Here is a 15,297-nt window from a genome sequence, read left to right on the forward strand (position 1 = left end):
GTACTGAAAGGGAGGGAAACATACTGTCTCGCCTGGCCCAGTTTTAGGACCCAGAGTGGAATCAGAGAGGGTGTGTTTGTGTGTGTATGTCCTTTGGCATGTCTAAGCTTCCATGGAGGGCCATCATGAGGGACAATCTGGGCTTGGCACAAGAAACCCCACCTGTGGCATACCCACCGGTCATATTTGCCAGGATAGGTAATAGTAGTCACTCTGATTTGCTATCTCCCTTCTGGCCCCCACCAGCTATTTTGTGAATAGCAAATCAGGAAAGTCTGGCCCTTCTGTCTTCCCAGGTAGAGAATATAGAGGGTTGTCTCTCTAGGGAAACGATATCCCACTGGAAAAAAAAATGGAGCACTTGGCCTCTGTCCCCTCTTTTTGATCTCCTCAGAGGTTAGAAGTGATACACCTCAATACTTCCAGGGACTCAAACCTGAGTCTGGCTTCAATGTGAACATTCCCAGGCAAGTCTGAGTGCCAGCACCATGGACAGCAGCCAAGACTCCCCCTTTCAGAGAAGGACAAAGGAAGACCATTTCCAGGGCAAGTATGTGTGACCTTTAGTAGAGAAGCATTTCCCCCAAAACATCCCCAGGGAGGAGGCAGAGCAGAACCTTCCTGAGAAAAGGACCAATAATAGGAAAGGCGTCTGGATCTGACTTAACAATGTATGAAGTAATTATTTTAATTGCTGATGAATAGTTCACTTAAAAGACACCATCATTCATATAATACACAGCCCCAAGGCCTCAGGAGAAAGGGTGAAGGCCTCAGGTTGACCCACATTTTAACCAGTCCTTCCCAAACCCTTTCCTATAAACAACAGCCCTCTACACAGCTGCCTCCAGGCACAATACTTCCTAGTTAATACCACTAGCTGGGGCACAGGATCAGACCTGTGACCCTGAACTGCCATAGGAGTAGCTTAAGCCGGGGTTGGAGATTCATAACATGGGGACATTCTGTCTGTCTCACTCCAAATGAGTCCAAATTCATTTCACACCACTTCCCTGGGTGCGCACATTACCTGGGAAGGACTAATAGAACCCACAAGATCCCCAGAGCAAGAAGGATAGCTCCATCCTTCCCCAGCCCCGTGTTTAGGGGGTTGGAGGAGCTCTCACTTTTGCAAATAACCACCATCCTTCACATTTGCAATATCCATTTCCCCTCATATTTCCATTTCTATTATGATACTCAACACAAATTTCCAAGGCTCTGTGCAACTCCAGATGAAAAAACACATTCTGGAATTTGTTAACCAGCTACTATTTGAAATAAATGGACCATCAACTAGTCTAGAAATCTTTTTACGCCATCACTAATTTTCTTTGCAATGGCATTCAACCTGTCCCTCATTTATCCTCATTCCAACCCTATGAGGTAGACAGGAAAACCACGGCGGAGAGATTTTTTTTTTTCTTCTAAATCATACAACTTGCAGGTGGCAGGTCCACCCCTTAGATACCTCTGAGCACTGCCACCTAGCAGCCACTGTGAATTATTCGCCAGCAAGTGGGAGTCACACCTCCAGCTCAGAACCCACTGCTGCATTTGGGATTTGCAACCCCTGCAGAGAAACCTCCCCACACCTCCCAACCCTCCAGAAAAGCCCCAGATGAGAAAGGAGTCTCCACGTGCATATAAATGATTCTTTATGCCCTCCCCCCATGCAATGGGGGGTGGAGCAGGGGGAGGTCCCCCCGCCCTCATGCAGGGAACGGGAGGTCAATGTATACTAGTCTTATTGCCAGCTGCCCTGTGGCCATGGGGTGGGGAATGGGGGGTCTACAACCCCTTTCTTCTGGCATTGGTCCCCCTTCACCAAGTCACCATGGTGGAGCTGGGGGGCTGGAGGCCCTAGGAGCTGAGGTAAGGACGGTTCTCTAGGGAAGAAAAGGTGCTCTCCCCACCTGCCCACTGGCTGCCCCAGGATGAGTGTGAGGAGCTATCGGTGGGGACTGGAATGTCATCCAGGTGTCTCTACCCAGTGGGTAGTAGAGGCCAGACAATGTCTCCAGCTTGAGGTTGCCCACAGAGATCCTCAGTGGTGGGGGCAGGGTGCCCCAAACACCTTGTCCAGGTGGTACCTCCAGCAGCCATGACAGGTTATCTCTGGCCGATGCATCGACTCAAGATCCCTGCTCCTGGAGTTCAGTTTCAGACCGTGGTGACCCTCATGACAACCTCTCGGCCAGAATGGGAACTGGAACGGGCATCTGGTGGCCGCAGCTGTCCAAGGAGGTGCAGGATTGTGTAACCACAGCGCTGAGGCAAGAGCGTCCGCATGCGCTGGGCAGCCGGGGGGCGGCTGGTAGCCCCAGAGAGGGGGCCCGTCCGTGAGGTCCTGGGGCCCGGCTTCCCTGCCGTCCCTCCCCCTGCATCTCCTCCTATGTCCTTGGTCTTGTCATAATTCAGGACCTTCCACTGCTGGTTCACTGCCTGCCAGCGCTTGAAGATGCGGTAGACGGAGGAGCCTTCGTGGACGATGAGGCCTGAGCAAAAGGGAGAAGAAATCCAGGGTCACCTGCTGCCCAGACCTAGGCCAAAGGTACTTAAGCAAGTATTTCTCCAGAGTGAGGAGAGGGAGTCTGTAAAAGGCCTGAGGAAGCAGGGAAGGGAGAGGCACCAAGATAGCCTTAGAGGCTCCCAACAGTAGAAGATGTGGCTGTGGAGCTGAGGGGACGGGCAAGGAAAGTTAAGTGTGTGAGCTGCAGGAAGACACTGAGCAGGTAAGGGGGAGAGAGGGGCCCTCACCTATGCAGACGACATCCATGAAGCCGTACATGCCGTAGCAGATCTGAAAGAGCAGATCCTGCCGTTGCCACTTGGCTGAAGGGCTGAGTGAGGACCAGACGAGCCAGGAGATGCTGGCGACGAGGAAGAGCGAGCCCAGGACTATGGCTGCGATCTGGACCTTCTCGATGACCGTCAGGGAGATGGCCTGCCACTGTGTGGGAGAAAGGGCTCCAAAAAGTTACAGAAAGAGAAGGAGGGTCAGGTGATGAGTGGCCCTGAAGAGGAAGATGCTCCAGAGCCTTCCTGAAACCCTTCAGGCAGGATTAGCAATCTGTCTCCTCTGTGCCCTGATCAAACATAGTATGGAGCCCTTTTCACATTGTTTGAGACCATTTGTCTTATTTTAGGAAGGCAGGATCAGGCAAGTGCTCTGACCAGACCATCTAGGTTTGAATTCCAAATCCTAACTCCATCACTTACTTGCTGAGTAACTTTGGGAAGGTTTTTATATCTCTTTGAGCATCAATATCCTCATCTTTAAAATGGAGATAATAATGGCACATAACTAATAGGATTATTATGAAGATTAAATGAGTTACTATAGGGCGCCTGGGTGGCTCAGTTGGTTAAGCGACTGCCTTCGGCTCAGGTCATGATCCTGGAGTCCCGGGATCGAGTCCCGCATCGGGCTCCCTGCTCAGCAGGGAGCCTGCTTCTGCCTCTGACCCTCCCCCCTCTCATGTGCCCTCTCTCTCTCATTCTCTCTGTCTCAAATAAATAAATAAAATCTTTAAAAAAAATAAAAAATAAAAAATAAATGAGTTACTATACACCAAGAGTGTAACACACAGAAAACACACCATGTTTGCTATCATCATCATCTTCTGCTGCTGCTTTTTTTTTTTTTTTCTGTCTCAGTGCCTAGAACAGTGCCTGGAATACAGGTGGCACCCAATAAATGTGAATAAATGAAGGGAGGATTTACAGGCAGACAGGAGATTGTGATAACAGTGGGTAGGGGTAACTTTGAGGAAAGATGAAACAGATAAATAGGCTCCCTGGAGAGTCCCTGATTCTGACTGCTGAAAGGCCTTTGCCCCCGTCTGGAAGTTCTCTCCTTGCACCTCACCTGCAGCGGGTTCTTGGTGCTGATCGCCAGGACCTGGTATTTGAAGTAGCAGAGCTCACAGCTCCAGGAGCCCCTCTCACTAATCCAGCGGATGAGGCAGGGCTGGTGTGTGCAGCGCACTGAGCCGTCGCAGCGGCAGGGGCTCAGGAGCTCCCCCTGGAGGAAGAGTGAGGAGGGTCCCCGTCAGCTGTCACCACCCGACCCCACTCCTCTCCAACCCGAGAGGGAAACCCCTCCATATCAGTCATTCCCCAACGTTAAAAAAAAAAAACAAAAAAACAAAACAAAACAAAACACCTCAAGCCTTTCACCCAAAATAGGGCAAGAGGCTAAAGCCACAGCAAAAAAGAAAAAAGAGCTGAAGGTAAACTTCCCTGACCAAATAGACGAAGGATAAAAAGAAATGGGGTGGGGGTGGGGAGGAATGACTGGGTCTCCTCCTTTCCTAAAAATTGGGGAGGGTGCTCTTTAAGGCTTCCCAAATGGAAAGCTACCCCTTAGGATCTGGAGGGACGGGAGGGTCAGAGCTTCTGAGCCATGCCTTCCTCCTCCTTCCCATCGCTGTAAAGTATTTCACACGTGTGGTGCAAACTGGGATGGGTTATTGTCCTCAGTTCCAAGTATCAAAAAGCGGGGAGAGATCCTGGGTGTGGGAACGGAGGGTGTCCCCCTTTAATCAAGGAATAATTTCTCATGACATCCCCCACCCCCCAGCACTATCCCGGGACAACTTTGTCCATAACATTTAAACAAAGAGTACTCTTTGGAATGAGATGGAAAGTTACGGAATGGGAAGTGAAGAAAAGTGCCCCATGGAGAGAAATACTGAGTGAGGCAAGGGCGCCAGCAGGGCCCCTCCTTCAAAGGGGGAACAGAAGCACTCTGCCCACCTCCGAGTGAATAGGCCCCTGAGCCTACAGAGACCCCGGGGTGAGAGAAGTGGGGCAGAAAGGCTGTCCCCGTTAGTGGACGAGAGGGATTTGGAGCCCTCCCAGGAGAAAGCCCCACCCTTTCCCTGGAAACTCCTGACCTCCTCCACCCCAAACGTGCGCTCCCGGACTCTCCAGCCAAGCCCCCCCAGCCGCACCCGGTACCCACTCTGGGTCCTGGGTCCTGGGTCCCGCCCTGCCTCCTCAGGCCCCGCCCCCTGTTCGTGGTGGGCAAGGGCGCCCCAGGTGCGCGCGCCCCCACCCCTCCCGCCCCGCCCGGTGCCCAGGCCTGACCTGCTCCGGACCCTGGAAGCAGATTCGGCACTGGGGGGTTCGGAGCCCGCTGTCCAGGCTGCTGCTGAGCGACAGGGCGTCCAGCGCGCCCGGAGGCGGCGGCGGCGGCGCGGGCGGCGGCGGGGGTCCGGCCCGCGGCTCCTTGTCGCCGGCCAGGCCCCGGGCCCGCGGCTCCGACCCGTAGTACTCCTCTTCGTCGCCGTCGCCGTCCCGGGTCGAGCAGCCGGCGAAGGGCGCCCAGCCGCAGCCGCCTCCCCCGCCCCCCCGGGGCTGCGGCTCGGCCCGGGGCCGCCCCCCGCCCGTCAGCACCAGCAGCTTCAGCTCGTTCAGAAACATGCGGAGCCGAGACTTGAGCATCGTCCGGGCGCCGGGGGGGCGGGAGGCGGCGTGCAAGGGGGGCTCTAGGGCGGCGGGGGGGAAGGGAGAGGACAAGGCCGGGAAGGGGGCGCGCGCTGGAGAGCCGAGCCCGGCCGGGGTCTTCGGGGCCTGAGAGCGCCGTTTACTGCTGCCACAGCCGGGGTTCCGGGGCTTGCGGGGCCGAGAGGGCTGGTGGCCCGGGGGCGGCGGGGCGGGCAGCCATGGCCGGGGCAGGGGGCGGGGAGGGGGACCTCAAGGTGCCGCGCCCCACGGGTCCGGGTCTGGAGCGGGCCGGGCCCCCGGGGTTACGCGCCCCAGTCCTCCTGCGGCGGGGCCGCCCCCCATCGCCGTCCTGCTGGCCCCAGTCCCGCTCAGGTTCCCGGCTCCGGCTCGGCTCGGCCCGTGCGCTCGGCGGTGGCAAATGGCGGCTCCTTCCGGCGGCGGCGGCGGCGGAGACCCCCCCGGAGCGGCGGGCGGGCGGGGCGGGCGGGGCGGGAGCCGGGGAGCCGGTGAGGGATGGAGGGAGGGGCGGGGCGGGGAGCGGGAGAAGAGAAGTGGCCGCGGCTGCGCATCCCCGCCCTGCCCCGCACGAGCAGGTGTCCCCAGAGGCGGGGGCGAGTGTGCGAGCCCGGGGGAGGGTGGAGGGAGGGGAGTGGCCAAGGAAGGGGGGTGTACACACGGGTTGGAGAATAGGTGTGTTAATGGGGGTCTGGGGGAGGGGTGGTGAGCGAGTGAGGATGGAAGGTGAGTGGTCAAAGACACAGGTGCACCGGGGAGGGAGAAGCTTGTGCAAGATGGGAGTGTGCAAAGAAAGAGCTATGCAAGGGTCTGAGGTGTGAGGAAGGTGAGCAAGAGATGGACTCAAGCAATAAACACTTTTACACAAAAGACCGAAAAGTGTGCACGGTGTGGGACAGTGGAAAACAGATGAGTGTGTAAGGGATGCAATCGGATTGTATGAAAAACAGAGTGTGTAATTGTAATGCGTGAGGAAGGTGAGTGAGCAAGGGAGACAAGAGTGCTAAAGGGATGAGAGTGTCTTTCCTGGTACTCTCCTGCCCCACCACACTACAGTGAAGTGAATACCACACACACACCTACACATACGCAGCTCTTTGGTTTTGCTTTTACAGAGGCCTTGACCTAAGAACCAGCTCTTCCCCCTCATCACATATCTCTGCCTTACACTTATGTCCTCCCTCTCCAACGCTGAGGGAAAAGGGATTGCAGAGGAGCCCTCTGGGTCAAACACACTGGAAAAAAATTAATTAGTAAAAGAGTAATTAACAGGAGAAGGGAGGGTATGGAACCAGGGATAGACTGCCAAACGAAGTCTCCTCAAGAAAAGAGATTAAGGAGAGTAATGCTTTTATAAAGTATTCAAATGTTTTGGATGGATGGATGGATGAATCACAAAGGGGGCTGGAACCCAAGGCAACATAGAGGATGACTTTTATTCTAAAGACAGTAAGCTGTGGAAGGTGAAGCTGAAGTGGACCCTGTTGGTGTAGGAAAGAAATTTGACAAACTCACTTTGCCTGCCAGAAGGTTTATAAACCAACCAGTCCCAGCAAGAGAGCCAATAAAACATTCACCTCAGAAGCCCCTGAGCCAGTTTAGATCTTGAGGTTTTTCTTTCCAGTGTCCCAGCTGCCCTTGCCAGCAAGGGCCCAGAGCTACAACTATCAGAATGCAAGAGGGGGAATCTGTACCTACCTGTATTCCATTTTGCCCTGGAGTGTGGTTTATAGTCATCTCAAGCCTGAGCTCTTACATCCTCCACTAGATGGTTAAGGAGAATAGAAGTTAAGGTGGAAGGAGTGGCGGGCAGTGCCTGGGTAGCACAGTCGGTTAAGCATCTGCCTTCAGGTCAGGTCATGATCCCAGGGTCCTGGGATAGACTCCTGTGACAGGCTCCCTGCTCTGCAGGGAGTCTGCTTCTCCCTCTGCCCCTCCCCCCTTGTTCTCTCTCTCTCTTTCTCTCTCAAATAAATAAAATCTTTTTTAAAAAAAGTGGAAGGAGTGGCAAATAGAGTTATAAAATGGTTTCAGATTTTAGACAATTTCTTGCAAATGAGATACTGATCCCTTCCCTCCTTAGTCCCATTCCCCTACAGGCTTAGGAGATTAAAAAAGAAGTTGGAGCCAGTAACCAGTAAGACAAGGAAAGTAAAAAAAAAAAAAAAAAAAAAAAAAAGACAAGGAAAGTCAGAGAAACCTGTCTGTTGTCTACCTAAGTGTCTGTGAGCAGAGGCTATTTTGAAAAGTCTGTGTTCTGGCCAGGAGCAAGGGCTAAGAAAGCTTGCACTGGGGAAAAGAGGGAAGCAGAATGACCCCAAACAAGGAGTCACAGGATTTGTAGAAGAGCACAAATCATTCTCATGCAATGCCATGGTCCGAGGTGGTGGTGGAGGTAACTTCCCTGCACATGCTCACTCTTGTATCTATCCATCTATATATAACGTGTAAAATATACACACTTATATACACATATACAGACACACATATATATCATAGCATCTAAGTGTTGGAAAGAAGCTTAAAAGTTAAGTATTCCTGTCTCTTGCTCATTGATAACTTCTCTGCCAGAAAGCGTTATTTTAACACTACCAGGAAGGGGTGGAATTTAGAAGAGGGGAGGGCATTACCTTGACACTCTTCCTGTCGGATTACTGCATTAATCTACCCTCCATCAATCCTTTAATCCTAGTTTTGCCCTCAAATGGGTATGGTCTACTATTTTATACGACCATACTGTTGGCTACATCTTTACAGACAGCCTCATCAAAACTTTAAAGGGCTAGTGACGGAGACACCCAAAAAACTCCTCATACACACAGGAAGCAAGCACTCAGTAAAAATTTGTTGAATGAGTGAATGAATGAAACAAAGACACAAATGAGAATATGTTTTCCCATGGCAGGGAAGCGGAAAGGCTACAGCACCACCTCTCGACCCCCGTCCCATCCTCCCGATCCCTGACCACCATATGGAGAGCGAGAGACGTGCAGTGTGTAGTGAGACTGGAGAAGCGTTCAGGCTCGGCCTGCAGCCCTGAGTTGGGATCTGGGTGGCCCAGGTTGCCATGGCACCGCATTGGACTCCACCCTCTCTCGTCTCCCCCGCCCCCTCAACGCCGCCAGGGTCTGGCAGTCAGTCACGTGCCCCGCCGCGTAACCACACCTCTGCTCCTCAGAGCGCAGTCGAGCGGTCACGTGTGATAGCAACAGATCACGTGGCTGCCATCTTCCCCCCCCCCGCCCCTTTCCCCTACCCACCCCCTTCCCAGTCAAAGCCTCTCCTGGGTACCCCTCTGCGCATGAGTGGCTCGTCACGTGCTCCGAACGTCCGGCTCTCGCCCCGCCCCGCCAGTTTCCGCGCGCCTCTTTGGCAGCTGGTCACATGGTGAGGGTGGGGGTAAGGGGGCCGCTCTAGCTTGCGGCCTGTGTCTATAGTCGGGCCCGTAACGTCCAGCTTCCCGGGACAGAGCTCGAGTGTATGGCGCCGCAGGATCTGGCTCCGGGGCCCCGATAACGGGCCGCCCCCGCAGCTCCCGGCACGGAGTGAGGTAAGCATAGCCCCTTCCCAGGAATGGGGACCGTTTTCGCTCTCCACGGCTGCCTACGCGGACAAGTTATGGAAGGGTTGCTCGAGGGCGGGAAGTGGGGCAGGGTGTAATTTGTTCCTTTGTGGCCATAGGGAGGTGTAATTTTAGGGCCTGGATGTCGGGTCTTCGATGCAAGGGGTGTGTCGTGTGAGATAGAACTTTGTGCGGGGCGCGATGGTCGGGCCCAAAGGAAAAGGAATTTTTTATTTTAGGGCTTCACGTGGCTGGAGGGGTTGGGGTTAGAGTCATTGTGTTACCTGAGGGGCCAGCCTCAAGGAAGATTGGGGAAGGGACGGGATGGTGGTGGTGGTGTCTTTGTGATGTCTTCTGTGGGAGTCACTTTATTGCTGCAGGCTCATACCATCTGAACTCTGGAAGGGATTTTCGGTGGCAGGAGTCTTTGTGATTGTAGGGTCACCTCTGATCTGAGAATGGCTACTCCTCGATATGAGCCAGTGGCTGAGATTGGTGTTGGTGCCTATGGAACAGTATACAAGGCCCGTGATCCCCACAGTGGCCACTTCGTGGCCCTCAAGAGTGTGAGAGTCCCTAATGGAGGAGGTGCTGGAGGGGGCCTTCCCATCAGCACAGTTCGTGAGGTGGCCTTACTGAGGCGGCTGGAGGCTTTTGAGCATCCCAACGTTGTCCGGTGAGACGGTGGAGGGTTAGGAGTGGGCAGTAAAGGGGAAAAGACAACTTACAGGTGGGGAGTGGTGGTCAGGAGAGAAGTGGGGATCCTGAGGAAATAGGGGAGGCCATGTTGGGAACAAAGGGATTGATCAGTGAGTGACCATTTGCTCTGGCCAGGCTGATGGACGTCTGTGCCACCGCCCGAACTGACCGGGAGACCAAAGTGACCCTGGTGTTTGAGCACGTGGACCAAGACCTGAGGACCTATCTGGACAAGGCACCCCCACCAGGTTTGCCAGTGGAGACCATCAAGGTGAGTAGGGTGGGTAGACACTTGAGAAGGTACATTGAGACCTTTGTAGTAGAACCTGTTGTGATTTCAGGTATGGTACCTAGTTTCCAGTTCCTCTGTTCCTCCCCCTTCCAAACCAGGATCTGATGCGCCAGTTTCTAAGAGGCCTAGATTTCCTTCATGCCAACTGCATCGTTCACCGAGACCTGAAGCCAGAGAACATTCTGGTGACTAGTGGTGGGACAGTCAAGCTGGCTGACTTTGGCCTGGCCAGAATCTACAGCTACCAGATGGCACTTACACCTGTGGTCAGTAGAAAGATGAGGGTAGGAGAGTGGTTGACCATAGCAGTTGAGAAGTCATGGGCTTCGTGACTTTAGTCAAGCAGTCGTAGTTCATGATAACCCGTAGGGTTCTCATCTACTTTTCTTATTCCGGTCAGGTTGTTACACTCTGGTACCGTGCTCCAGAAGTTCTTCTGCAGTCTACATACGCAACACCCGTGGACATGTGGAGCGTTGGCTGTATCTTCGCAGAGATGTTTCGTCGCAAGTATGGGACCCAAATCTCCTGAACTCTTGAGTTTCCCAAATCTCTTGGTCATAAGCCACATCCATTCCCTGCGTATTCTTTCACTTAAATATTACTGACCATTTTGTTCCTAACCAGAAACTCTGAAATGTCCTGAAATTAGGAACTTCACATCCCTATATTCTCCGCACCCTCTGTTTGGAGCCAGTAACAATAATTATTCCACTACCATATCTTTGAGAATGACTGCTACCTGTGTTTTTCTCACTTTAGGCCTCTCTTCTGTGGAAACTCTGAAGCTGACCAGTTAGGCAAAATCTTTGAGTAAGTGACCAGCATGGGGAAAAGAACTTTCCATTCTGAGTCTTCTTTCTGCTGAGCCCCGGATGGCAATTGGCTTTGCCTCTGGAGGTGGAGACTGGAGAAGGACCCTCTTGACCAGAGCTCTCCTGTTCCCCATAGCCTGATCGGGCTGCCCCCAGAGGATGACTGGCCCCGAGATGTGTCTCTCCCCCGAGGAGCCTTTTCCCCCCGAGGGCCCCGTCCAGTGCAGTCAGTGGTACCTGAGATGGAGGAATCTGGAGCACAGCTGCTGCTGGTACTGGGCTTGGGCATGGGCACAGGGTGAGGTTGGGGTGGGAATAAAAGCAGTATAAAAAGGACCCAAATCATCACGGTTACTAAGAGTTGGATGGTGGATGGGCTAGTTTTTACTGTTGCTGTGAACAGGCCATCCACAAAGAGGGATATAGAAAAAGAGCCCATCCTGGGTATTGTTGGGGGTGAGCAAGTCTTTTTCTTTTTTTTTTGTCTTCATGGTCTTTTGATCTTTGCCTCCCCATCTTAGGAGATGCTGACTTTTAACCCACACAAGCGAATCTCTGCCTTCCGAGCCCTGCAGCACTCTTATCTACAAAAGGCAGAAGGTAACCCAGAGTGAGCAGTGGAGTGGCCGCAGCAATACTGAGAGAAGAGAAGCTGTCATTTCCCTTCCTTTGAACACTTGAGTGGAGAGCCCCCCAGTTGAGTAAGGCCATCTCAGCCTTCATCTCTGAGGCTATGGAAACTCTTCCTCCCACTTTTTATGAGAATATTTTGCTGCCTTAATGACATCCCCCCACCCCCTTTTGAGGCTTATCCTTCTCCTGCCCCCTTATTTTCGTACACCAAGGGGTATGTCCCTTGTTCTCCCCTTTCCTATCTTGATATTGGGATCTTTTTTATACAGGAAAAACAAAAGAAAACAAAGAAATACGGTCTTTTTTTTTTTTTTTTTTTTTTTTTTTAAATGTTTCTTCCTTTCATGGGCTTTGCCATTTGGGGATTGGGAAAAGCCATTTGGAAGATGGCACTTTCCTATAGAATCTTAAAAGATTCTCCCTAGGTCACAGGGTCTATGTAGGCAAGCGGAGCCCCTCAACTGGCAAAAGAAAAGGCACTTACATTGTTTCTTTGAATGTGGAGTTTAAGTGGCTTTTATTTTTATATTCACTGAACTTCCCCACACCGGGTCCTGCTTAGTGTAAGAAAGAGTTCTTGGTGGTTTTTTCCCTGGTTCCATCCCTGATTCACCCTTGGAGCCAGGCCAGGATGTGTTGAGGTGGTCTGGCATGTGGAAGGGAAAAGCGGGGAAACAGAGCCAGGAATGACTCCAACCCCCATCCCATCTCGTGCACTCCCAGGAGCTTCCCATATCCACTTAGGGAGAGAGGGAGGAAGTTGTTCTTTATTCCTTATGATCTTGCTCCCACTAAACATGTCAAGGCATACAGCCTGGCTGTTCAGTCATCTTTGGGGGATGTGGCAAAGGGCCTTTCCTTTTTCTCAAACAAAAAGGGCTACAGACCCTAGGTTTTCCCTAAGGGAGGAAAAAAAGCTTAGGGAGGATAGAGAGCAGGAGAGAAGTCAGAAGGATCTAGAGTCTTATAGAAAGGCACTGGGGTTAGCTCGAGGATCCTTCTGATTCCGAAATCTCATTGCTAGCCAAACACCAAGAATCTGTAAAAAGCAAAGGGAAAGAGATTATCAGCAATTCTGAATCTCTGGAGCTAAGACAGAAAGGGTGTATGTATGAGAGAACTGAAGAATGTTACCTCTGTAAAGCTAAAGAAGAGTCCAACACCCCCCAGGATTTTCAGGGCTTTGTCTGAATGCTTAAGAAACTTTTCTCCACACATCTGGCACGTGGAGCTCCGGCTCTTACAGATCTGAGAATAAAACACGTATGTGTGTGTTTAGAGGATGCAGAGTTGCTAGGCTGCCCTATCCTGACACCTGTGGTGAAGGGCCCCAGAAATTATTTACTAGTTTCTAATCCGTATCCTACAGAATGAAATCTCATTTGACTAATTCTCTAACCTTTGTATCCATACCTCCCGTCCTCTCAGCACATGGCCCCAGTGCAAGAGAGCTGCTAAAGAGAGACAGTCATTCAAACTCTTAAATCTGCCAGTCTGGGCAGTGTCCTTAACCAGCTTTCCTACCCTCCGGCCCCCGGCCCCACCTCTGCACCAACTCACTGCAGTGCAGAAAGCGTAATCCTGTTGATACAGGGTTGTGAGGTTGAACAAGCCACAACAATCAAAACTTCTTTCCAGTTCATCCCGGGTCTTGTTGCTCATGACCCACCAAGAAGCATTAATGACATCTGTCTGGAGAATATAGGCAAGAGGGAAATTATTGGATGCTGCTAACCTTAAGAATGCTCTTATATCATGATCTTAGTTCAAGTGCCTCAATTTCCCTATTCCAGCAAAGTCAGTCAACATCCCTCAGAAACAAAGGTGGATTATACAGAAAATGATAAAAATCCACCTCTGGGTTCTTCTGGAAAATACTCATGGAAAATTACCCAGACTTCCCAAAGGAAGCAAATAGCTGAAGAGTCTGGTAGTGGTTACTAAGAGGTCCAGACTGAGGGGAGGGAGTTAGAGGGTAGAGGGAAAAAAGCAAATAGCTGAGAGGACATGCACTTACCTGTTTGCTCCGGTTAATAGCCAGACATGAGCAAGAGATTCCAAACTGGAAGATGAAGACCAACCCAAGGATGATCATGTACTGAGAGGAAGAGTTATGGGGAAAAAAAAAAGTCCTAGATTCCTTTATGTTGCACCTATAATAACCATCTGTTGTCATCTGTTCATAGAACTTACATAGCTGTGTTGAAAACAAAGTCATCAGCTCGTTTCATGAAGTATGGTATAGGGCAGGGCCAGGAGACCTGTCCCCAAGATCCCTCAAGTCTACCCCTCTCAAACATTCTTAGCCAATTCAGCCCTCCCAAGAACCCCACTTAAGGTCAGGATACGAAGAATAGCAGTACTTGGTGGTGGTTGACAGCACCCACCAGTCCAGCCACCGCGATGAGAAGAAGGAAGACTCCCACAGCAATGACTCCTCCGATGATGTGGATGCTGGACACCAGACCCAGACCCTTACCCCAAGCAGCCACTCCAATGAGCAACAAGCCTACCAGCTACAGGAAATAGAGCAGGTTACATCTCAAAAGAACTCTAGCACAGCCAAAAACCCTACAGGGAGTCTTGGGACAAAAAAGGAGATCTGAGTTTGTGTGAACTAAGGACAGCAGGTGTATGCACCCACCAGAGGTCAGGATGGCTGGGATGGGAGTGGGGGCAGCAGGGATAGTAGTCTATGAATATAAAAAAGGAAACTTTAGCTTCATCCATTACTTCTATTTTGGGAGAAACAAATTCCCAGGAGGGCGGAATGGGCCTTTATGCCCACAGCCCTCGGTTCATCCGCCCCCACCCCCAGACAAACCCTCTGGTCACCGGAAGTCTCCCCTCTTCCCACGGAAGTCCCCTGGAATTCCCTCTTCGCCGGAAGTTCTCGGGAATCTTCCCGGAACCCCCAGTACACCCCTCTTCCCACCGGAAGTCCCCTAGAGATTCTCCCCACTCCTCTCTCCGCCCTGAAGCTTCCCGAACCACCTCCAAAACCTCACCATGTAGACCACGTTGAGAGCGCACAGCGCATTCTTGGAGCAGGCAAAGCCACCGCAAACCATCTCCCCAGCTTTGGGGACCCAAGTGGTCCCAAGGACTTGGGGGGAGGTTCTTGGGGACCGTCTTCTTGGACCCCGACAGCTTCTGTCTCTTTAAATCGAGTCCAGCCAAACCCAGTCCTCTGCGCCTGCACCGTCCCACCCCTGCCTCTGGATTGGCGAAACTCGGGGCTAATCCAGGACGTCGGTGGCCTGAATGCCAATCAGTCTGCATTGCGTCACTGACCCGCCTGCCGGCCCCTCCTTTAGGTTCTTTATTGGCTGAAACTTAAACTGGGGGTAGGGCTTCCATAGATTCTCATAAGGAGCAAAGCCTAAACTTCCCCGGATTGAAAGCGGAGCTTTCTGTGGCCGCCGCTGGAAGAGAGCTAATCCGAGGGAGGAGGCTCAGGAGAAACCCAGGGGAAGAGGGAGAGGTGCGGCTTCGAGGGCAGGGTGAAAGGGCTCCTCCCCTCGAGGGAGCGCTCTTCCCCGCCCCTTTCCCCTTGTCCCGCAGTGATCTCATGATGACGCCGTTGTTTGTTGTTATTGCATCACACTCGGGAACACCCAGAGGAGCACAACATCGAGCTATTTCGCCCGGGTTGGGCACAGTAACATCCAACAAGCCGTCACACATTTGCAGGTGTGTCCGCTAGTACACATTTCTTCTTCCATATCCCCTCCTAACTGGGTGTGAATATGCTAGAAATTCAGTGTGAAGAACAGCTTCTTCGAGCCAGGGCATTCCTGTGCATGACAAAGCCACAAGCGCAGACA

General features: G+C 52.3%; 3 protein-coding genes across 6 annotated transcripts; 1 reads left to right on the top strand and 2 right to left on the bottom strand.

Moving 5' to 3' along the window:
- Window positions 1-657: 657 nt before the first annotated feature.
- Window positions 658-5,888, bottom strand: MARCHF9 (membrane associated ring-CH-type finger 9). The gene is made up of 4 exons (XM_035002272.1): window positions 5,095-5,888; window positions 3,872-4,027; window positions 2,761-2,953; window positions 658-2,498 (listed from the first exon to the last, which is right to left on the bottom strand). Exons 1-4 carry the CDS (start codon window positions 5,449-5,451, stop codon window positions 2,164-2,166), a joined length of 1,041 nt encoding a protein of 346 aa, XP_034858163.1. The 5' UTR covers window positions 5,452-5,888; the 3' UTR covers window positions 658-2,163.
- A 2,898-nt stretch (window positions 5,889-8,786) lies between these two features.
- CDK4 (cyclin dependent kinase 4) lies at window positions 8,787-11,736 on the top strand. 2 transcript variants are annotated; one of them, XM_035002275.1, is made up of 8 exons: window positions 8,787-9,019; window positions 9,471-9,707; window positions 9,866-10,001; window positions 10,121-10,288; window positions 10,423-10,532; window positions 10,785-10,835; window positions 10,974-11,109; window positions 11,359-11,736. In XM_035002275.1, exons 2-8 carry the CDS (start codon window positions 9,490-9,492, stop codon window positions 11,449-11,451), a joined length of 912 nt encoding a protein of 303 aa, XP_034858166.1. In that variant the 5' UTR covers window positions 8,787-9,019; window positions 9,471-9,489; the 3' UTR covers window positions 11,452-11,736. The 2 variants fall into 2 exon arrangements, with proteins under 2 accessions (XP_034858166.1, XP_034858167.1); XM_035002276.1 differs by lacking the exon at window positions 10,121-10,288 and having other exon boundaries at window positions 8,806-9,019.
- A 222-nt stretch (window positions 11,737-11,958) lies between these two features.
- TSPAN31 (tetraspanin 31) lies at window positions 11,959-14,698 on the bottom strand. Of its 3 annotated transcripts, none has more exons than XM_035002277.1 (6): window positions 14,479-14,698; window positions 13,819-13,986; window positions 13,488-13,568; window positions 13,031-13,162; window positions 12,605-12,718; window positions 11,959-12,509 (listed from the first exon to the last, which is right to left on the bottom strand). In XM_035002277.1, the coding sequence occupies exons 1-6, from the start codon at window positions 14,539-14,541 to the stop codon at window positions 12,435-12,437; spliced, it is 633 nt and encodes a 210-aa protein (XP_034858168.1). In that variant the 5' UTR covers window positions 14,542-14,698; the 3' UTR covers window positions 11,959-12,434. The 3 variants fall into 3 exon arrangements, with proteins under 3 accessions (XP_034858168.1, XP_034858169.1, XP_034858171.1); XM_035002278.1 differs by having other exon boundaries at window positions 13,858-13,986; window positions 14,479-14,658; XM_035002280.1 differs by lacking the exon at window positions 13,819-13,986 and having other exon boundaries at window positions 14,479-14,634.
- Window positions 14,699-15,297: the final 599 nt, after the last annotated feature.

Source organism: Mirounga leonina, unplaced genomic scaffold (genome assembly GCF_011800145.1).
Source record: "Mirounga leonina isolate KUSES-001 unplaced genomic scaffold, KU_Mleo_1.0 Mir_126, whole genome shotgun sequence".
Lineage (NCBI taxonomy): Eukaryota > Metazoa > Chordata > Mammalia > Carnivora > Phocidae > Mirounga > Mirounga leonina.